The sequence below is a fragment of the Mytilus galloprovincialis genome, chromosome 2, assembly GCF_965363235.1.
Source record: "Mytilus galloprovincialis chromosome 2, xbMytGall1.hap1.1, whole genome shotgun sequence".
NCBI lineage: Eukaryota > Metazoa > Mollusca > Bivalvia > Mytilida > Mytilidae > Mytilus > Mytilus galloprovincialis.
This window is the reverse complement of record NC_134839.1, coordinates 55,009,097-55,034,000: the sequence shown is the minus strand read 5'-3', so window position 1 is coordinate 55,034,000 and position 24,904 is coordinate 55,009,097. Positions and strand designations below refer to the sequence as shown.

Below are 24,904 nucleotides of genomic sequence, written 5' to 3'. Positions count from 1 at the left end.
GACATCAAATATTAATTAGACTTATAATCCACAACCAACTCCAGCAGAGAAGCCACACAAAGAAGTTACTATCATGAAACATGTCTCTTTTTGATTTCTTATAGCTGTAAACGACTGTTAAACCCAAAATTGGACAACATAATTTACAAGGCAATCATAAGAAGATTTGTCAGACATGAGCTCAGAAAATCTGTGTGCAGAAATCAGAGAGTTACAAAAACTTCTTTCTGCCATTGAGAGTTTGGACAAGACTTAGTTTTCACAACAGCCATCAAGACAAGCAGAGCCTGAATTCAGAAAGAAAAAAGATATTATCCACAGAATGTCATTGGCAGATCTGGTGCTCAAAGAAATATTGAAAGTACTTACATGTGAACCTCCAGTCAGGAGATTTAAATCTAAATATTTTAAGAGGCAGTCCTGCAAAATGTCAATCTTCACTTAGATGGTTAGGGGAAAATCTAATTTATTTCTATAGACAAGTATGAAATCTCCTTTAAAGAAATTGCAACTGTGGGTGAGAATAAACATTTTTTTCAGTATACGTTTTCAACATTATTCATATGATTGCAAATCAAATTTATTCCATGGTCCATCATTTAAAGTTCACCCTAGGTACTTGGATTCAAGAAACATTAATATGACCATCCTCATGGGTTAATTCTTAGTTCAGATTTACCTTTTTGCAAGTTACAGGAGCAAAACATCATAACTTAAGTAAATTAACATCAAAGAAAAGCAACTCTAGGTACTATGGAGCAGACATAAAAAAAAGTGTTGTTTTTCTTCATAAACAGGCAAGAATTACTTAGTTGACTAACCATGTGTTGAAACAACACCTCCTCATACGATTATTGCTATAGTTGGTGTGTCTACTATTCTAAAAGTATAAAATTTGTTAAATATTGCCCTTTACAATCAAAATTTGCCTACTGTGGATTCATTTATTTTCGTGGGTACCAATGATCATGGTTTGAGGAAAACTTGCATATTCGTGGATGTTTAATTTCGTGGTTTTGACAAAGTATGCCTATATTTTTTTAGAAAATTTGCAATTCGTTGAATATTTAAATTCGTGGTTTCCCGGTACCCACGAAATCCACGAAAATAAGTATCCAACGAATATTAATGAATCCACAGTAGTTATTTGCCTTTACAATTCTGCAAATTTATAAAGTAATACATCTTTGAACTTACATTCATCCTTAGCTGTCCTTTTCTTTGTTGGTTTACTTTCAAATTTCCCTTCATTTGTTAGACAAGTTACCTGTTTATAAAATAAAAGAATATATTAAACTAGACAATAGCACATACTTTATAATGTGAGTTATAATTTTCTTCAGTATTATGCAAAATTATGTTTCATTATAGTAGCCATCTTTAACTTTAAATTGGTGCATGAAAGAACAACTACCTCAACTTAATTCAAACAATAAGCGTTTTCCATGAGGATGTTTTTTATAAGGATTGTTTACTGTTCCTTGTTAAACAATGGCACTGTTATCTATAACTTTTGATTTATTATTACCTCAAAATATGCAGTGTCATTCGAGTTAAATCAAAAGACAAAAACAATTGTCCAAGCAGCCTATTTCATGAAAAATTCGTAAGGGTTCCACGGAACCCAGTGTCTCGCCTACTTTTGCTGTTAATCGCAGACAAAAATGAGGAAAAACATCAATAAAAATTTCCCTCCCGATACTGTCTTTTGATTGAAAGAAGCTTCCAAGTTTGGTAAAAAAAATCCAGGATAGTTTATGAATCTAATAAATGTTTTATAAACTTTAACTGCAGACTGTATGTCATGTTAACTGGAAGAAAAACTAAGTCCATTTATAAGTAAAATACGGAAAAAGTTAATTTTTTTTTACAAAATTTACTTCTGAATAATATCTTATAATCAGAAAAAGCTTTTGTCTAAGTTTGGTAGAAATCCAGAATAGTTTAAGAACATTATAAAAATTTTAAAAACTTAAACCACAGAGTGAATGTTTTGTTTCTGGCAAAAAAACTAAGTCCATTTATAAGTAAAATACGGAAAAGTGGTAATTTATTTTTACAAAATTTTCTTCTTGATACTATCTCATGCTCATAAACAAGCTTCTGTCCAAGTTTGGTACAAATCAAGGATAGTTTATGAAAGTTATTAAAATTTTAAAAACTTTAACCACAGAGTGAATGTAATGTTTCCTCGCAGAAAAACTAAGTCCATTTATAAGTAAAATACGGAAAAAATGGAATTTTATTTTTACAAAATTTACTTCTGGATACTTTCTTATGATCATAAACAAGCTTCTGTCCATGTTTGGTAGAAATTCAGTATAGTTTAAGAAAGTTATTAAAATTTCAAAAACTTTAACCACAGAGTGAATATTTGTGGACGCCGCCGCCGCCGACGACGACGACGCCGACGACGACGGAATGTAGTCTCGCTTAGTCTCGCTTTTTCGACTAAAGTCGAAGGCTCGACAATAATAATACTGTCCTTGAATAGTTGCCACAGTCAATTGGTGATTTAACGGTCGCATATGCAGCTTTACTGTCTCTGCTACATAACTTTTAGCCAATGAAAAAAACTGTTACATAAAAATTGCATGTAGAATTTGATATTTACCACAACATTATATTCTGTATCAGGTGTAAGTCTTCTGGCAGTGAAGGCATGGTCTGTCCCAGAATACAACACTTTATTATTCATGGATAAGTCGTACCGATTAATTTTCCCCAATGGTTGTTCAGGTGGTTCCCAGGTTATGTGAAGTTCATTTCTTCCTATCACTTGAACATGAGGTTTTGAAGGAGCATGAGCACCTGTAATCAAATAAAATAAAATGAGGGCCCTCATGGGGTTTTTGATTATGTGATTACTTGGCCATTTTTTTAATGATTATTTGATTATTAAGCCAAATATTTCATGATTATTTGATTACCTAGGACTGTATTTTTAGTTTATGATTATTTGATTACTAAAGATAAGCAAATATTTAATGATTATGTGATTATATTGGCAAAAAAATGGTGATTATGTGATTACTAGGACCCCCCCATGAGGGGCCTCTAAAATCTTACATATCCCTGCTATCAAAACTTTTTTTATGTCCCACCTATATTTCTAATTTTAATGCAAGGTTCACTGAACATAGAAAATGATAGTGCAAGTGGGGCATCTGTGTACTATGGACACATTCTTGTTTTAAATATTATTAGACAGATTAATATAAGCACTTGCTGCTTGTATCTGAATCATAATTGTGAATGTGTTTATAATTATACTTGTATTTATCATAATAAAATATTGTTTACACTAAATGTTATCTACATTCATTGCAAATAACTCCTAACATTTGCAGGTAAAAAAAAAAAACCAAAAACAGCAAACAATCATTTAATCTAATTATCATGTTTCACACCATAGGAACCTCTTCTGACAGTTGGTTGTTGTTTTTATCTAAATTACAATATTTGGTTGTGGCAGATCTCTTATATCATCTGTTGAATTAATTCTATGAGATATCTTGACTTGTAGCAATTTTTATTTTGACATTAAGTATGGGCACTTGCCTGTTATTATCAACATTAGATGACTTTTTATGTTCATATCGTTGTTAAATATTCGCCACATTTGAATATAAATAAAAGAATACTGAAGTTATATGTCAATGAGACAGTGTACAAACAACAAAAGACATCTGGCAGGCAGTCTTCTTGTTTTTTTAAGGTTGTAAAGTCTGTGAGGAGATGTTTTGCTTAAGAATTTTTCATGTGTGCATATTGATTTTTGTGTTCTTATACTATGAATCTAGAATCATCAATAAAAAAAATTGTAAGAAATAATAAAGCAATGGTTAAAAAAATATATAAACTAAAGAAATAAATCTGCATTAATTATAATCTTACAAATGATAATGTCTTGAATCATAACAAGATTGCCTGAATATCAATAATAAAAAAATATTTCACTTTTCTTGCAGACCTTTTTATATATTTATATTCCAATGTTAAGGAAGTCATCACATGACTGACTGTTATTGAATGAATAAACATGAACCTAATCATGATGTAGTCTAACCTATACAACATATTTCTCCCTAGACTTACCTAAATCTGATGTAGACCCAGTAATGTGGGCTTTCTCTCCCTTTCCCTTGGAAGTTGAAGCACTTATCTAAAACAGAATGTATAATGTCGTTTACAAGTAATAATGTTGACAAATTAAGAATTTCATCTTTCATGCATTATCTAATTCATATTGGCTCAAACAAACACATTTAACAGTATATATTACGGTAAGAAGAAAACATAAGACAACTTTTAACCTGCAATATGGAGTTAATGTCTGATCCATTTTAGTTTTGCAGGCAAATTCATCAAAGCAGAAAAAGTTTTCTATTCTGGCCAATTGATCACTTTTCAGAATATTGTTTAGCATTTTCTATAAACTTGGATTAACCGAATATACATTTTGAGTAGTAATTTTAGCTTGTAATTTATTAGTTAAAATTTGTTTTTGCTACTACTTGAATTGCTAATTTGTTTGTTTTAGCTTGATTTTTTTACAAGCTCACCGATATTTCATATGATGTACTAGGTTGTAAACCAGAAATAATACATTGCAGTTCTGTTGTATGTTCATGCATCTTTTCTCCTGAAAAAAAAACATAATATAATTCCATTAATGACATATATTTAACTGTAACAGAGCATTATCTAAACGAATAAATAATCAGACAATTTTTGGGGGTATAATTTTTCACAAATTGAAGCCTAGGTAGAACAGTTTTTTTAAAAGATATATTTACCCATTCAAACTTTTACCTGTAGGTGTTTTTAAAATAATTTTCTTGCAACTATATGGAATTACCTAGAGCAAATCAAGCCTTTGATATATATTAAAATTAATACCCTAAATGAAGGAGTTATGTAACTTTACTTTAGTCATATTGGAGTTCCATCTGAGCAATTTTAGTTTCAAGACCTAATATTTGTAAAATAATTGTAAAATTCCTAAAGAACTTAACAATTGCCAGATATTTTAAGATAAAACCATGTTGATTAAGGTATAATTAATGTTTAAAATCTGAATTATCTATTGATATTAAAATTTTTAACTTAAATTATGCACTTTAGTCAGTAATACATTTTTATGATAGATAGTCTATGGAAATTAAGCAACTATTAATTCATCAATAAAGCATGGTCGTAAGCTTTTTCAGTGAAAAAAACAACAGAGAAAGACTGCAACTGCAAAATGTTTGACCAATGAGATCTTACCTAACATGACTAAGTAAAATATACTTACCTAAATATACATGGTAACCTTTAAATGTGAGATCTTACCTAACATGACTAAAATATACTTACCTAAATATACGTGGTAACCTTTAATTGTACCATTTATCTGATCTGGAGGATCCCATCCAACTTTTAACTGTGATATTGTGTATCCTACAATCCTTATATTCTGTGGTGCTGTAGGTACTGTAAATAAAAGTTGCAAATTAAATTAATTTTTTGTGCTAATTTTACATTTCCTGAGCGATTTCTCACCACTATTAATATATCTGTTCTCAGCAAATAATTGGTTGAAATTTAATAATTTCTTGATTTCTTCTGAATTTCCTATTATGACGTCATGAAAAAAAAAAACCATGCCTCGGATGATGTCACAAATGAAGAACACAAATTTCTGCATATGTTTGAAAAGGAAGGATAAAAATCAAAAGAGAAACAAACTCTACAGCTATAACTCATGTATTACAATATTCTCCACTCTCAACAGTTACATTTGAATTATTCTAAAAGCTAAGCAAGCCTTGAGCTTTAAATTTAAGGTGGCTAGGGAGTATTAACTAAAATTGAACTTGTCAAAATGAAGTGCTTTTTTCAAAAATGTATTAAAAAGTATGGGTCACCGGACTTTTTTTCACGCTACAGGTTGTGCAAAATTGTCAGATTTTGTATAGATTATGCATGGAAAATCAAATTTTGTGGGGTAAAAAGAAAACGTTCTATCAGAACTTTAAGATAAAATGTGAGAAGACTGCTAACATGCTTTCAGATAAGAAAAAGAAACAAGAGTGCACACGCTGAAATGTCTCGCCTTCTATACTAATCATTGATATTATGTTGATAGTATAAAGCTAAACTTTATTACAAGCTTTATTACAACTGTCACATAAACTTAACATTAACCAAGATAACTAAACAAAGACCAATGAACCTTGAAAATAAGGTCAAGGTCAGATGAACCATGCCAGGCAGACATGTACAGCTAACAATGCTTCTATACAATATATATAGTTGACCCATTACTTATAGTTTAAGAAAAATAGACCAAAACACAAAAACTTAACACTGTGCAATCAACCGTGAAAATGACGTCAAGGTCAAATAAAACCTTCGCAACTGACTGACATAAAGATCATAAAATATTTCTATACACCAAATATAGTTGACCTATGGCATATGGTATTAGATAAAAAGACCAAAACTAAAAAAATTAACTTTGACCACTGAACCATGAAAATGAGGTCAAGGTTACATGACATCTGCCCGCTAGACATGTACACCTTACAATCATTCCATACAACAAATATAGTAGACCTATTGCATATAGTATGAGAAAAACAGACCAAAACACAAAAATTTAAACTATAACCACTGAACCATGAAAATGAGGTCAAGGTCAGATGACACCTGCCAGTTGGACATGTACACCTTACAGTCCTTCCATACACCGAATATACTAGCCCTATTGCTTATAGTATCTGAGATATGGACTTGACCACCAAAACTTAACCTTGTTCACTGATCCATGAAATGAGGTCGAGGTCAAGTGAAAACTGTCTGACAGACATGAGGACCTTGCAAGGTACGCACATATCAAATATAGTTATCCTATTACTTATAATAAGAGAGAATTCAACATTACAAAAAATTTGAACTTTTTTTTCAAGTGGTCACTGAACCATGAAAATGAGGTCAAAGACATTGGACATGTGACTGACGGAAACTTCGTAACATGAAGCATCTATATACAAAGTATGAAGCATCCAGGGTTTCCACCTTCTAAAATATATAAAGCTTTTAAGAAGTGAGCTAACGCCGCTGCCGCCGGATCACTATCCCTATGTCGAGCTTTCCGCAACAAAAGTTGCAGGCTCAACAAAAATGGGGTCACCTTACTTGTTTTCTCGCTACATTTCAATTTAGGTTAATTCATAACACTTTTTATAATAAAAATTACTTTATCTCCCCTTATTAAGCAAAGTTAAAAAAAAATCTAATCAAACACAAACAAGGTGTTTTTGAGAAATTACAGCTGTTTTTATGATAAAACACACAATTTTCTATATTTATATCAAAAGTATTTTACATAAATTACATACAACTCACAAAATGTGCACATTTCATCAAATATCTTGACCAAATAAAAGTTATCTGCTTCTTCAAAATCCAAGATGAAGGAAGACACCCAAGCCACCTTAAAACTATCTTGAGTGGAGTTATAATGTAGTTATTTTTTAATTATGCAGTTATGGAATCTATATTTTTCTGTTTACTTAAGGTATAATTCTTTTCTGTTGATCATTTCAAATAATAAATGAGGGTGATTTTTAACAACCTTGACTACCCTTGAAGGTCTTGTATGGTCGGCAAACAAAAAAATTTTCATAATATAAATACAGTCGAACCTCGTTGTGTCGAATTCGAAGGGACCGGACCAAAGTATTCGACTCATCCGAGGTCGAGTGTGTCGTCATAAATTTTGAAAGCATGAAATACCATATGAGATTTGTGTAAACTAGATACAATGAACAGTGTGCCTTTTCCATTCAATCTCCATTTTTGGTCCTTCGTAATAATTAAAAACACAAGTACAGATACAAATCATGCACAAATAACATCAATAGTCTACACAAATATTTACAAAGGTCAGTCGCTATAAATTATGAAATCACGCACGGCACGAAATAAGTTCTGAATGGTCTCTGATGAGGTTGTCTGTTTTACATTAAATTATCATGAATTTATTGTAATTGTCCTAATCCTTTTATCTATTGTAATTAATGAGTTTTAAATCTAACGATTCATTTAATCTCGGCTTGGGTCATTTAAATTCTTTCGTTTTTATCTCAGGTGAAAAATGTTCAACACACTAACATTCGGCTTGAACGATCAACAAAGGTGTTAATTAGTGGCCACCATAAACATGCCATTTTAACTGTTATACAAACAAGTATGTTACCCAGCTTTAATCTCTTTTGAAAATGATTAGTTGATATAAAAAATACATCCGACATAAATTTTTATCATCATGATCATAAGGTCTGCATCTTTCGAAAATTCTTACTTTCGAAGTTCGAGACATCGGGGTCAATTTACATTAATTTTACTTCCACGGTACTATAAAATTACTCGATTTAACCGAGTATTCGAATCAACCGAGTTCGACTCATCAGAGGTAATTATGCATTAATCAAACGGGAATTTTACTGGGACCGCGAAATTACTTCGACTCATCCGAGTTCGACACAACGAGGTTCGACTGTATATTTTAATCCAAACATTTTAAAAAAGCTTAATGCAGTCTTCTATCTAATTTTTGGGAGTTTAGTATGACGTCCATTTTCATATTTTTATTTTGTGGTCAGCTGAAGCACTCCGCTAGAAGTGTGATTTTCTTGCTGCATTGAAGACCCATTGATAGCCTTCGGCTGTTTTCTGCTCTTTGGTTATGTTGTTGTTTCATTGACATATTCCCCATTTCCAATCTTATTTTTACATTCCATGTATATCTAAAACTTACCAGCTTCTTCAGTTACTATAGAAACAGGATCACTAAATGGACTCTCGTCTCCTTCTGTGTATGCCCGTAATTTATATGAGTATTGTGCACATGGATGTAAACCAGTAACATCACAATGTGTTTCTTTACCCGTATACACACATTTTGTACCTAAAATAAAAATGCAAGAATTTTAAAGTGTTATTTAAAATATTATAATATTGTAAATCTAGAAAATGTTGGTTTTTTATAAACTGCAAAAGAAATTTCACACATTACCTATTTATCTTGTTTTACAACCCAAAAATTACAGAAATATTTTCAAAAAGAGAATAATAAATAAGCTTAAAAGTGTGACTTTTCAATATCTTAAAACTTCAATTAAAAACTTGTATCATTTACACGTACCATCAAATATCTGGTACCTTACAGGAAATCCACTCTTTGTAGAGATAGGATCCCATGAACACTTCACCACATTTGAACCAACCACTGAAAATAAAGAAAAAAAAGTATAAGTTAAATTCAACATGCATTTGAAATAAGCACATCAAGGAAAGATAAACATGTTTCAATATGTAAATCAAAAAGAAAAAAAATATTGCAATGCAAAAAAATACACATGCAAAATGAGATTGTTAAATTGTGAGTTTGTACAGTTGAAACAATCTTTAATCAATGCATATATAGAGGTATTTTGATTTTTTTCATACACTTTTATATCTATGAAATGAAGCCTTCCATTCCTGTTATGTGAGCTAAATTGTGTAGTATCACTGACTAATGTATTTTACAATATAAGAAAACACCATATCTTTAAAGAAATTAGATTTGACATGTTTCATTCTTCAAAATTATAAAATTGTTTGGCCCTAGGCAAATCTTTTTCCTCTTTTCTACTTTACTAATAAAAGTTCTTCAAATTTAAAAAAAGAATAAATATTTTTTTTTCAAATTGACTTCTTGTAACAACTGAGGCTTCTAAAGCTTCTGAAAAACATATATTTAAGGTCAAGTTACAGTAATTGGGCTATGTCACAGATTTCAGTAAAATATTCTCGATAAACTATACAACTGAAAATCGAAATATAATGCTTTTATATCATTTATAATTTAAAACATAACTGACTGAAATCTTTCAAAATGGGTCAACATTTGTGTAGAAAGAACATAAAATCGGTGAAAAAAAATTCTATTTTTTTTTCTTAAAATCATCAAATCTTTAATTTCTACTCCATTTACTGTTCTTTGACCTTAATATGGAGACAATAAATTATGTTGTTGTATATATACCTTCAATATTAGGAGGTGAAGGTTTTTCTAATTTCTTTAATATTTCTAATGTAATACAAGCTTCTTCTTTTAGATCTGCATTAATATCTTCTTTTAATGACACAACCTAAAACAAATAAAGCATAAACTATGTTAAATAAAGATGCTAGAAGCAATGACCAAATATACTTTATATATTTAAATTTAACTAAGTTAGGATTATATATATATATTGCTTTTCAATGAAGGGAGTTCGCTTCTCAGTTTCAAAGTAATTAACTTTTCAAAACACTAGCTTATATTGATAGGGGATTAATAAATGAATCCAAAGAGCAAATAAAATAAATAGGTCACCGTGCTTGTTTTCGAGATATTAGCCATTAAAATTTTGGCGATAAAATGTTCTCTCTTGACTTTTCATAGCTTTATTATTGACAAGTTGAAGATCTCAAAAACTGTTTAAAGTAATTAAAATTTTATAAGACTTTAACAGATGGCTTATCTTTATACATGTAAAAGATTTACAAAAAGAAAAATGGGGGTCACCGGGCAAAATATTTCAAGGCATTCAAATGGATAAAACCAGAGGATTCCAAAAATCTGACAAAAAATCCAAAACATATGCCAAGCCAGCTTCCTTAACATCTACAGACAGAGAATGTTGTACTTTGCAACAGCATAATTCTTTTCAGGATAAGTAAATATGGTAAAAACAAATGAGTTTGATGATACTTTTAATAGGAGTGTACATACCTATTCAAGGGAGATAATAATTCACTATCATATAGAAATTTGAGAAAGTCCGATTTTATAGATCCAATTTTATTATACAAACACCAGTGAAAATAGAACAAAAATGTTCACACATTACAACTCATCTCTGCTGGGCTCCTGACTTAATATAAGTTATTCTGTTTAGTTGTTAATGGGAAAAGTGTGAAGAAACACGAACAACAAATGGCTGTCTTAAACTTGAAGTGAGGTGAGTTTTTTTTGCTCGGTGTTTAAGCCTCACTGTAACTTTGAGATGAAAAACAGCAATAAAAGCAATGTTTCTTTGTTTTTTGTGTGTTTTGTAGTTGTGAATGTACTGATTTGGTGTCATAGATGGATACCCCATATCCTTTGTTTTTTCTATTATGGTGAAAGTTCCACTATAAAAGAGGGGGGATAATATAACGTGATACAGGTTTTTCCACCTCTATTGCATGTTAAAACAGAAATTATCATGGAACTCTAATATCTTATGACAGAAATTGATTGTATGTCTAGATCTAATATCTGAACATTTATATGTTGATTTATGTCAGTTACCTTTAATGAAGGAATAACTTTAGAATGTTCTCTAAGCCTCAGACAGCCTCGAGGTTGACTAGCAAGTGTTCTTAGTGTCCTGTAAAATAAGTGCATTTCATTTTAAGTCTACTACTATTACAAAATTGAAAGTCATGGTAAAAAACTTAAGAGCTAAAATACGTTGTCTCATTGGCAATCATACCACATCTTCTTTTTTATATTAGATTGCAGGAACAAAACTTATCATATACTTGTAAAATCAGTAAAAAAAGTTTTGTAAGAAAAAGCCGAATGCACATTTCAATAAATACTTAAAAACTATACTTTTTGACTATTTCAGATTTTGCAGTAAATTACACATAAAGCATGTGAAATGATACTTATAAGTGTTTTGAAATTAATAAACATTTTACCACCAAATGATATTACCAATAGTATTTTGAAGATATATCTTTTTTATGTTAAAAATTTCGTAAACATTTTACCACCAAATGTTATTACTTACATGGCTGCAAACCAGCCTGTTTCACTGTCTTCTGCATTTAACAGATTGGTTAGAGTATTTATAACATCATCAGAATGGAGATTGTTAAGGATTCTTGTATGGCCCTCAGGATTTGTGGCAAGACAGCTCAATGCAAAACATGCATTTTTACTAGCACCAGTGTCTTCACAACATAACATCTTTGCTAAGGCAGATATCTGTGAAATGAAATACAAACGTTCAAACAAAAACACATTGCAATTGATGATCTATAGTAGATAGCTGTCTTGTTGACTATCATACCACATCTTCTTATTTCTATATCTACATATCAAAATTTTGTATTTATCTCATTAAAAACAAGAATGTGTCCACAGTACACGGATGCCCCACTCACACTATCATTTTCTATGTTTAAAGGACTGTGAAATTGGAATAAATTCTCTAATTTGGCATTAAAATTAGAATGATCTTATCAAAGGGAACATGTATACTAAGTTTCAAGTTGATTGGACTTCTACTTTATCAAAAACTACCTTGACCAAAAACTTTAACCTGAAATCTGCACTATCATTTTCTATGTTCAGTGAACCGTAAAATTGGGGTCAAAACTCTAATTTGGCATTTAAATTAGAAAGATCATATCATAGGGCACATGTATACTAAGTTTCAAGTTGATTGGACTTCAACTTCATCAAAAACTACCTTGACCAAAAACTTTAACCTGAAGCCAAAAACTTTAACCTGAAATTTGCACTATCATTTTCTATGTTCAGTGAACCGTAAAATTGGGGTCAAAACTCTAATTTGGCATTTAAATTAGAAAGATCATATCATAGGGCACATGTATACTAAGTTTCAAGTTGATTGGACTTCAACTTCATCAAAAACTACCTTGACCAAAAACTTTAACCTGAAGCCAAAAACTTTAACCTGAAATTTGCACTATCATTTTCTATGTTCAGTGAACCGTAAAATTGGGGTCAAAACTCTAATTTGGCATTTAAATTAGAAAGATCATATCATAGGGCACATGTATACTAAGTTTCAAGTTGATTGGACTTCAACTTCATCAAAAACTACCTTGACCAAAAACTTTAACCTGAAGCCAAAAACTTTAACCTGAAATTTGCACTATCATTTTCTATGTTCAGTGAACCGTAAAATTGGGGTCAAAACTCTAATTTGGCATTTAAATTAGAAAGATCATATCATAGGGCACATGTATACTAAGTTTCAAGTTGATTGGACTTCAACTTCATCAAAAACTACCTTGACCAAAAACTTTAACCTGAAGCCAAAAACTTTAACCTGAAATTTGCACTATCATTTTCTATGTTCAGTGAACCGTAAAATTGGGGTCAAAACTCTAATTTGGCATTTAAATTAGAAAGATCATATCATAGGGCACATGTATACTAAGTTTCAAGTTGATTGGACTTCAACTTCATCAAAAACTACCTTGACCAAAAACTTTAACCTGAAGCCAAAAACTTTAACCTGAAATTTGCACTATCATTTTCTATCAGTGAACCGTAAAATTGGGGTCAAAACTCTAATTTGGCATTTAAATTAGAAAGATCATATCATAGGGCACATGTATACTAAGTTTCAAGTTGATTGGACTTCAACTTCATCAAAAACTACCTTGACCAAAAACTTTAACCTGAAGCCAAAAACTTTAACCTGAAATTTGCACTATCATTTTCTATCAGTGAACCGTAAAATTGGGGTCAAAACTCTAATTTGGCATTTAAATTAGAAAGATCATATCATAGGGCACATGTATACTAAGTTTCAAGTCGATTGGACTTCAACTTCATCAAAAACTACCTCGACCAAAAACTTTAACCTGAAGCGGGACAGACGGACGAACGGACGAACGGACGAACGAACGGACGGACGAACGGACGCACAGACCAGAAAACATAATGCCCCTCTACTATCGTAGGTGGGGCATAAAAAGTGGCATAACGCCATATTGGTAAATTACTCACTGACAAAATTAAAACACTTTCTGTTTTTGTGGTTCTTTGCATTGTATATGATTTCTGAAAATTTGGATGAGGAAAACTTAAGTTAAGAGTCAGAAATTAAAATAGGTTGGACGGAAAGATGGATGGAAGACTTATTATTAAGAAACAATTTATTTTCTATAAGATATTTTATACCTGATATAAAACAAACTTAGAGTTGCGAAATCTTACTAAGACTGACCTCTATTTTGATCCTACTGACCTAATGACATTTGCAAAACAATCACTTTAGGTTTGTTAAATCAAATTTTGTATCTATTTTGTAGTTAAAATCTAAGGGCAGGTGGGCACAGTTTTAAAATGATAGGCCTGATAGTGTGCTTTCTCGTTTGAAAACTGTTAAATTGTTCTTGTTTTTGAACAAAAGATTAAAAGCTTTTAATAAATTTATATATTTAAACCTTGTAAAACAAAATTAATTATTGATTTGCATTGAAAAGTATTTATTTTCTTTCAGAAAACAAAAATGCATATAGGGCAGGTTTATAAAGAAAGACCAGTAAACACAGAGAATGGAAGACAGTACGGAAAGGGCAAGAGTAGCAATATCCCTCAATTATTGGCAAGGATTAGGGTGAGGCTTTCCTTATCACATATTAGTTATTGGTAATTATAACAAACCATTCTCTCTGACTCCACCAGTTGCAGTAGTCTTTTTCTTCCTTCCTCCATATCACAAAGCCTTCCAATAGCAAATGCTGCATTCATACCTCTCCCTGTATATAATCAAGCATATAGTTTAACATATCTATAGTGTTTTATATACAATGAAAATATTGTTATAGCATTTGAACTGAAAATTTGCTAGAGCTACGCTTCACTTTAATAAAATGCTACAATATCATAAGTTCAGGCCTAAATATTTGTTTTGATACCCTAAATTTTGTTTTATGTTTTTGACATCATAATAGTACTGGTCTTCTAAACATATGCATACCAGATGACTGTTATCTTAGAAATCACTAATGCACATTAAAATGTTCGGAGATACTGGTTGAGGATTATTCCATAAAAACAGATGTAGGAGGGAAGGAAGTGACTCAACTCTCAAACTGTAAATATATGAGGATCTTTTCTTGCTGAAAGCATAGTAATCTAACACAAGGTAACAAGTTTTTGGTCATTCTGAAAGGAGGATGAGATACATGCCAAACAGACATGGATGCTAGTTGCAAGTGGTTTGGCTGACTTATAAGTGATAGTTCCGTAGACTTTGAAATTAATCATTATTACATATTCTTCATTTAAGGGACGACATCAAAAGATTGATGTAGGATAAAAAACTTAAATCAAATAGTTTGGGGGTTGGGGGGTCAACATTGCTTCAAGTTTTGTTAATCTAAAATCGATTTTACATATATCCCTATTGGTCAATCAATTTTTCCCAAAGTAAGTTAAGAGGGGGATGTGGGGGTCAGTGAAAAAACTATGTGAATTTTTTATCCTTCATTGAACTTTTGATGTTGTCCCTAACAGAGACAGAAAATATTTTACCTGCTTCATCAACACCAAGTGACTGTACTATCTTTGACAAAATTTGTTGTGAATTTTCATGTTTAAGAACACTTAGGCAACCATTTTCAGATATACTTAATCTGGAAAGTAAAAGGGAATAAAATTACAAAATTTTTGAGTATCGCAAAAATATATATTAAATATTTAGATGCACATGTACAATTAACAATTTACACAAAAACAATTAAGTATATGACATGTATGACCATAATCACAAAGAACATCTAGAATTAATATACAAAACAACAAGAATGTGTCCATTGTACACGTATGCCCCACTCACACTATCCTTTTCCATGTTCCATGGACTGTGAAATTGGTTAATAATCTAATTTGGCATTAAAATTAGTAAGATTATACTATAGAGAACATATGTACTAAGTTTCAAGTTGATTGGACTTCAATTTCATCAAAAATTACCTTGACCAAAAACTTTAACCTGAAACTCCCACTTTCATTTTCTATGTTCAGTGGACCATGAAATTGGGGTCAAAAGTCTAATTTGGCTTTAAAATTAGAAAGATCATATCATAAGCAACAAGTGTACTAAGTTTCAAGCTGATTGGACTTCAGCTTCATCAAAAACTACCTTTACAAAAAACTTTTTAACCTGAAATTCCCACTTTCATTTTCTATGTTCAGTGGACCGTGAAATTGGGGTCAAAAGTCTAATTTGGCTTTAAAATTAGAAAGACCATATCATAAGCAACAAGTGTACTAAGTTTCAAGTTGATTGGACTTCAGCTTCATCAAAAACTACCTTGACCAAAAGCTTTAACCAGAAATTCCCACTTTCATTTTCTATGTTCAGTGGACCATGAAATTGGGGTCAAAAGTCTAATTTGGCTTTAAAATTAGAAAGATCATATCATAAGCAACAAGTGTACTAAGTTTCAAGCTGATTGGACTTCAGCTTCATCAAAAACTACCTTTACAAAAAACTTAAACTTGAAATTCCCACTTTCATTTTCTATGTTCAGTGGACCGTGAAATTGGGGTCAAAAGTCTAATTTGGCTTTAAAATTAGAAAGATCATATCATAAGCAACAAGTGTACTAAGTTTCAAGTTGATTTGACTTCAGTTTCATCAAAAACTACCTTGACCAAAAACTTTAACCTGAAACTCCCACTTTCATTTTCTATGTTCAGTGGACTGTGAAATTGGGGCCAAAAGTCTAATTTGGCTTTACAATTAGAAAGATCATATCATAAGCAACAAGTGTACTAAGTTTAAAGTTGATTTGACTTCAGTTTCATCAAAAACTACCTTGACCAAAAACTTTAACCTGAAACTCCCACTTTCATTTTCTATGTTCAGTGGACCGTGAAATTGGGACCAAAAGTCTAATTTGGCTTTACAATTAGAAAGATCATATCATAAGCAACAAGTGTACTAAGTTTCAAGTTGATTTGACTTCAGCTTCATCACAAGAATGTGTCCATAGTACACGGATGCCCCACTCGCACTATCATTTTCTATATTCAGTGGACCGTGAAATTGGGGTCAAAACTTTAATTTGGAATTAAAATTAGAAAGATCATATCATAGGGATCATGTGTACTAAGTTTCAAGTTGATGTAACTTTAACTTCATCAAAAACTACCTTGACGAAAAACTTTAACCTGAACTTCGCACTATCATTTTCTATGTTCAGTGGACCACGAAATTGGCGTCAAAACTATAATTTGGCATTAAAATTAGAAAGATCATATCATGGGAAACATGTGTACTAAGTTTCAGGTTGATTGGACTTCAACTTCATCAAAAACTACCTTGACCAAAAACTTTAACCTGAAACTCCCACTTTCATTTTCTATGTTCAGTGGACCGTGAAATTGGGGCCAAAAGTCTAATTTGGCTTTACAATTAGAAAGATCATATCATAAGCAACAAGTGTACTAAGTTTAAAGTTGATTTGACTTCAGTTTCATCAAAAACTACCTTGACCAAAAACTTTAACCTGAAACTCCCACTTTCATTTTCTATGTTCAGTGGACCGTGAAATTGGGACCAAAAGTCTAATTTGGCTTTACAATTAGAAAGATCATATCATAAGCAACAAGTGTACTAAGTTTCAAGTTGATTTGACTTCAGCTTCATCACAAGAATGTGTCCATAGTACATGGATGCCCCACTCACACTATCATTTTCTATATTCAGTGGACCGTGAAATTGGGGTCAAAACTTTAATTTGGAATTAAAATTAGAAAGATCATATCATAGGGATCATGTGTACTAAGTTTCAAGTTGATGTAACTTTAACTTCATCAAAAACTACCTTGACCAAAAACTTTAACCTGAACTTCGCACTATCATTTTCTATGTTCAGTGGACCACGAAATTGGCGTCAAAACTATAATTTGGCATTAAAATTAGAAAGATCATATCATGGGAAACATGTGTACTAAGTTTTAGGTGGATTGGACTTCAACTTCATCAAAAACTACCTTGACCAAAAACTTTAACCTGAAGCGAATGGACGCACAGACGGACACACGGAGGCACAGACCAGAAAACATAATGCCCCTCTACTATCGTAGGTGGGGCATAAAAACATTGAAATGCATACTTGATGGAAAAGAGATTAACTCTGATAATAATTACAATGTCAAACAAATATGTCAGCTTAAGTACCTGTATAAAAAAGAAGATGTGGTATGGTTACCAAGGAGACAACTCTCAACAAGAGACCAAAATAACACAGCAATTAACAACTATAGGTCACCGTACAGCCTTCAACAATGAATACCAATAATTCTATTGTTTGTGTAAACATTGACCTTAAAAAAGTCAATATATTATTGTTTAATGTTTTACTAGAGAGAGGAAAAGATTGCATCAGAAACATTGTTTCTGGTGCATAGCAATTGGCATCATATGTTCATGTGATGACTTTTGAGTTTTCATGTTAATTAGCATTGCACCCAAATGCACAAAGTTCAACAATACATGTCACTATCCTATCAAGAAATCAACTTATTTTTTTCTGTAGTTATTACTTATTTCTTGACATTGCGAAATTATATTGTAACTCTTAAAACCACTGATAAGATTAATAAAATGTTTGCATTATTAGATTTATAAATGATATAAAAATGATATAATATCATAAATTCATTAGAACTTTAAATACTTCAAACTGATAATTGAAACCTTATACAATTGTAAATTCAATTTTATTGCACTTTCCTCAAATAAAATACAAACAAACCGAAACTTTGCTAAGTATTATGTAAATATACTTGAGAAAGTCTTAGTAACCCTAACCATTCAAGTCACTGTTTGCAAAGTGCACTTCATAAATGTTGTAAACAGACTTTCTGAATAACTGTGACCCTCATCAATACCCTGCAAACCATTTAATGGTTTACCCTACAGATCATAAGAGGAGCAAAAATAATTTCAATAGTGATCAAAGTCAGACATATATTTCTTGACTATCATAATGTCAATATATTGCTTTTTTACCTAGATAAGAAAAGAGCATGCAATACATTTGGTACAGTTGAGAGCAAATTTTTGCAAGGGGTTATTCTTTTATTCAGTTAAAATCACGAAAAAAATAACCCTACATATAAATTTGTTCTTAAAGATTTACCAGCACCATAATCATGCAGTCTTCACGATGAACAATAAAAACTACAGGCCCCGGAGCTCAATTTTTTAAAATTTTTAGTTAGATTCTGTTGGCCTGAAGATATGATTTTTACAGGCCTGAAAGCAATTTTACTAGCCTGGGATGTCTGGGCTGCCACTCAGCGTGAAGACTGAAGTCCATAAACAAGATAAACTAAAAAAATACCATGCTAGAAATCACAAAAAATTTAAATCCTGCGATCATAAAATAATTTCACAGTATAAGTATCAGAATATTTTGCAGAAACAACAGTTTTTAGGGCTGTATACATTGGACCTACGTGACGGTATCAACATCAAAGAATCTTCTTATATTTTCTATTTAGCCTAGGATAGGGTATATCATTTTGTTTGCCTTTCTTACCTAGCTAAAACCAGAGCAGCATTGCTGGCTGTCCACATGTTGTCAGCATGTAAGAGAAACGTGACCTTATTTAGCAAATCATTAAGGCACGGCTCACTTAATATCCATTCTCGCCCTTCATGACTCTCAGCCTAAAATAAACAAGGTTTTAAAAACATGAATACCAATTCTTTTTTAAAGATTAATGCAAATGAAGACTAAATTAATCGAAACCTAATACATGTGAATTTAAAAATGAAGCATTTTTTTCTCATTTATACTTTAAGATTCTTGTACCTACTTTATGAATCGATTAACTACCAAGTTATTCCTTCTTTTGATGTTATAAATTGCATTTAAAATTTAACAAATCACAATAAATAAAGCTATTAAATTTATTGACAACTATTCTAGATTCAAAGCAATTTACATCTTGACATATTGTGTGGTTGCTTGCCTATTGTTGATGACCAAAGTTGACCTCTATGACCTCTAGATGTCTTTGGTTCTTTTATGTACATAGTAGTTGGGTGAGGTATAATTAATGTATATCCCATACCTCTTTTAATCAACCCCTTTAGAAATTATATGTACAAGTACATGTAGTAATGTGGATTCATTTATTTTGGCGAGTATCAATTTTCGTGGATTGAGGAAAACTTCCATTTTCATGGATATTTGATTTCATGGATTCAGTGGCAGATCCAGCCATTTTAAAAAGGGGGGGTTCCAACTATATGCTCCCATTCAAATGCATTGATCGGCCAAAAAAAAGTGGGGGTTCCAACCCCCGGCCCCCCCCCCCCCTCCTTGATCCGCCACTGTGGATTTGTCAATCTCAACATACAAATAAAATTGAGAAAGGAAATGGGGAATGTGTCAAAGCGACAACAACCCGACCATAGAGCAGACAACAGCTGAAGGCCACCAATGGGTCTTCAATGTAGCAAGAATTTCAGCACCCGTAGGTGTCCTTCAGCTGGCCCCTAAACATACAAAACCTATAAAAAATTTGTAATTCGGTGAAATTTGAATTCATGGTTAACCTGTTTCCACAAAACCCACGTAAATAACGGTATCCAATCAATAATACATGTAATGAATCCACATTATATAAATGATTTTACCACCATTATAATGGCATCTGTTAATACTATTCACTTGATCACTCTATTTCTTACTCTATAGCTGAGATTATAATAATCAAGAAATTAATATAGAATTGCACCATGATGATGTTTTGTATTTCCATAATAGTAGAAATTTTCAAATGAAAAAGTAGTGTCATGACAAAGTGTCCGAATTTACTAATATTACTTACCAAAGTGCCCATAGTTCCAGCAGCATTCATCACACTCTCAGAATCATCAAAGCCTAACATATTTGTCAGGTCAGGTAATATTCTTTTACTCTCGGCATGAGAACTTTTAGATAGACCCAGAATTCTGTAGCATCCCAGCTCAGATTCAGCCAAAGTTCCAATAATGTAGGCTGCATTTCCTGCAACTCTGTTATAAAAAAAAAGTTAATAGTAATGTGCAATATGAGTAACAAGTTTCATCAATCAAATCCGGTAATTCTGGACTGGGTTAAGAATCAGATTGTCAAAATTGAAAGGGAGATAATTATAACTAAACTTTACCTTTTTTTCAAAATTTTATAAACTTCAATATTGTATGAACATTGATGACAGAAGTTGAATTTACGGAAATTAGTCGAGAGACATTTTAAATATTGACTGAAGATTAATGTAAAAGTGAAATCCTAATGCAATAGTGACATTAGTAATGTTAGGCAGCTTAGGCTACTTATGATTTAATAATGTCTGCTGGGAATTCCACATTTGACAAATAGAGACATCAGAAAGAATATTTTACGAGTATTTTGTTAGAATAGAGATAGCAGTTATTTGTTGGACGCATGCATGCATTTACAGCATCAATTCAGAATGAAAGTTCTCAAACATCCGAAGTACTAGTATAAAATTATTAAAAAAAAAGTACATAAGAGACAATTGGTATGTACCCCTATAAAGTATATGAACTCTCTGCATTTGTTAGATAGGATTTTAAAACGAACTCAATTTATTATATTAAAGCGAGATGCTCTTTAGAGCCAGAATTGCTAACCTGGTAAAAATATGCTGTTTTAATATTTATTTTTACCTTTAGTGCAAAGTTTCCTTATTTCAAGTTTTTATTTAGTGGCCCTCATGTAGATCTTTGATGTTTTCGTTGCTGATGACCTCTGACAGGAATTAAGAAGAAGCACAAACATCATGCTAAATTACTTAAGGACCAATAAGCCTATTTTAGGTTGTTTGAAATTGGTCTACATAGATTTTTAAAAGTTAAAGAGGACATGTCAGGAAGAAGATGGATGCCAACACTTGGCTTTTTATGTTAAAATCAATGTACAGTGAAACCTGTTTAAACCTGACCCTGAATAAACAGGAAACCTGTCTAATCCAAACTTGTTCTGAAGACTAATCATATCACATTTTATGCATTGTGAACCTAATGAAACCGAATACCTGCCAAAACCGAACAAAAAGTCCCAAAAGAGTTCGGTTTAGTCAGGTTTTACTGTATCAAAAAACTTGTTTCTGAAATCATCTACTTTTTGTACAGATTAAAATGCCTTAAACTTTAATTATCTCCCCTGTCTCTAAGGAAAACACCAATTTAAGACATTGATTTCAAAAGGATATCGAAAAACAATCTTCACCTCATGCTACACGTTCCTGTTATTAAAGCAACATTAAAATACAATTCTGAAAAACAGGTTAATTGCCTTTTAAATGTTTTATAATGTTAAGTCACGAATGAATATGTACATAAAAAATTGGGAAAAAAGGCAAGGACTTTTCAGTATTAGACATTTTATTTTCCTGAACAAGTTATCGGACAGAAACATATTTTGAACTTTGCCTTTATTTTAAATGAATTTAAAACTAAGCCACAGTTTTATGGTTCCCTATATAAAATTTTACTTATTTCTTAAAGACTTTTCATCAAACTTGTTTTCTATGCTACCCATGCCATGTAGACTTCAAAGTTAAAAAATATCAGACTTTAAAAAAAATTCAGGACCCATTGTATAAATAATACCTACACTTATTTAGAGAAAAATTAAATGTAAATTATGCTAATTTTGTGGGAGGCTGTGTATATACTTTCTGAAGATCATGGATAACCAAATTTGACAACTTTTAAATTAAATTATGTAGGGACTTGAACTCACAATCTCTGATATTGCATTTATCTTAACCATTTACAACTTCAAATTGGAAAGCACAAATTCATGAAGTGAGACTATTAATAAAACAAAATCCTCTCTATTTCAGATCATTTCATACAGAAAGCAATTTAAGTGGATTATTGATAAAAAGCTTTATGAGAACATTATACTTACCGAGACCTTTTTGTAAGAAAAAAAAAATTGTAATGGTTATTGTCAAACTTTGAATTGGGAGGTTTTTAAATCTTTATGCACTGAACTTTTCATTATTCTAATATATGAAACTTGAGTATATTTGAAAGTTAAAAATAATGTTCAATTATTTGCATCAAAGGTTATGACAAATTTCATTAAGATTTCTCAAATTTCTGTTCACATGAGATTAAAGTCTACAAAAGGTTTATGTACTGTTGGTAAAAACACCTGCTTATAAGAACTGAAATGAACAATGTTTATGAAACTGAGAAGATCAAATAATCTGAGTGTGGCTTAGGATTCTTCTAGTGTGGGCACTTTAAAATACTGTATACGTCCTCTTTTAAAGCTACATGTATTAATCAAGCAATTGCTAACTGCATGCAATATAACTGGAGAAAAATTATAAGTTGAACCTGATTTGTGGACATGATAAACCAAGAAATAAAATGCTAAGTACCTGCAATGAACAATTTACCTATTTTTTATTGTATTTGAAGTAAAACACCAAAGTCTATAGGCAAAAAAAGTTTGGACATTACAAAACACATTTCTATCTAAAATCTCAAATGTGTGTTACCATGGTTAAAGTACAAATAACAGTAGATCTATTAAGTAAAATTAACAAATTATGCCTTTTTTGAATGGTAACAACAGGCATCTTCAAAATCGAGCATTTGCAGTTAGAAATATCTGTGATATTATTCCTAGGTTTCCGTTTTCACTTTTAATAATGTTTTGGTTGCATAATGGTAAATTGGGCAAGCTACATTGTAGTGGGTTACTACTTATATATGGATATGGCTGTTCTGGCAATTATCATCAACCTTTTGAGATGATTATTTTCGTATGACTTTGATTAAAATTATATTACATGTATGTTTTCAATAACATATAAATCAATCCCCCACACATTAAAAGGCTACCTTCATCATTTAACAGCGGTAATATTAGGCTTAGTTGAATAAATAAAAATAGCCTGAAAACAATCCTTGTGTTATTGAATACTTATTATTTACATATCTGTTCTTGACCAGGGTTGGTGACACTTCCGTTTTAACCTTTATTAAAGATCATTAATCTTTTTACTGAATATTAAACTATCCATAGAACATAATTTAATCCTCATAAGTATTTTTCTTAATCATTACAAACATTAATATATATACTGATAATCCTTTCCTTTGTTTGTAAAATTACCAGACGAGAATAAACATACAAACAATTAAACAATCCAGACATCTCCTTACTTTTTGTATAAATAGCCATTAACTGTGTTTTTTTTTAAAATGTCTTTAAATACCAGCTGTATTTGTACAAGGCTAGAAAACAGGTGTAATGCAAGCTTCAGCAAGCTATAACTCCTGTTTCGAGCCATGTACATATACAGCTGATATTTAAAGACACTAAGCAGCTATTGTCTTTACCCTGCAATTAAAATTATACATATTTTTCCATTCTAATCGTTGAATTTGTTTTTGAACGAAATCGACATGACTTAAAAGCAGAGCACAATGAGGACCTCCAAATTGAACTGTGATGTAAATAGTACCATTGCTCGCAACAGAAGCAGAATACTAGGAGACTATATACGTCAAGTATATGTATATATCTCTTTGTGTTATCTGTACACTTGTATTAGTTTAGCAGAAGAGTTGCTGGAAAATGGTAAATTATATGTAAATGATTTTTGTTTTCTTTTTCAATTAATAAACTAGAGATATAGTGTAGAGGCCAATGAGACAGTAAGACAATGACACAATTATTACTGAGAGACATTCAGCGGTCAAATTTAATGGTATTTGACTATAGACAAATTTCTGATTTAGATTGGTTTTGTATTTTAAGGGGAGAAGATCTTTAATAAAGGGCTGCGCTTTAGCGCATGATACGCCCGTTGCTCTTTTAACTTGTCTTTTATGCTTTAAATGAATTTATATGATCAACTATAAATATATATACAAATCAAAAGGGATGTTACATTAATATATTCACCAAAGTTTCATAAAATCCCCCTTTTTTAAGTATAAAAATTCATTACTTAAGAAAACGTAAAATCTAAAATTTATAAAAATGGAAAGGGAGCTTATGTCAATAG

General features: G+C 31.3%; 1 protein-coding gene across 8 annotated transcripts in view; it reads right to left on the bottom strand.

Moving 5' to 3' along the window:
* Positions 1–24,904, bottom strand: part of LOC143063870 (uncharacterized) — an 82,928-nt gene that overhangs the window by 39,757 nt on the left and 18,267 nt on the right. For 7 of the 8 annotated variants that reach the window (XM_076236290.1, XM_076236288.1, XM_076236291.1 and 4 more), the window contains exons 2-15: positions 20,693–20,879; positions 19,393–19,523; positions 15,371–15,471; positions 14,498–14,592; positions 11,862–12,058; positions 11,375–11,453; positions 10,082–10,187; positions 9,197–9,280; positions 8,810–8,959; positions 5,362–5,478; positions 4,566–4,645; positions 4,099–4,165; positions 2,615–2,811; positions 1,198–1,267 (exon numbers count right to left, since the gene is read on the bottom strand). In XM_076236290.1, coding sequence (XP_076092405.1) covers positions 1,198–1,267; positions 2,615–2,811; positions 4,099–4,165; positions 4,566–4,645; positions 5,362–5,478; positions 8,810–8,959; positions 9,197–9,280; positions 10,082–10,187; positions 11,375–11,453; positions 11,862–12,058; positions 14,498–14,592; positions 15,371–15,471; positions 19,393–19,523; positions 20,693–20,879 — 1,661 coding nt within the window. Of the gene's footprint in view, positions 1–1,197; positions 1,268–2,614; positions 2,812–4,098; positions 4,166–4,565; positions 4,646–5,299; positions 5,318–5,361; positions 5,479–8,809; positions 8,960–9,196; positions 9,281–10,081; positions 10,188–11,374; positions 11,454–11,861; positions 12,059–14,497; positions 14,593–15,370; positions 15,472–19,392; positions 19,524–20,692; positions 20,880–24,904 lie in introns of all 8 variants that reach the window. The other variant, XM_076236289.1, reaches the window with a different exon arrangement.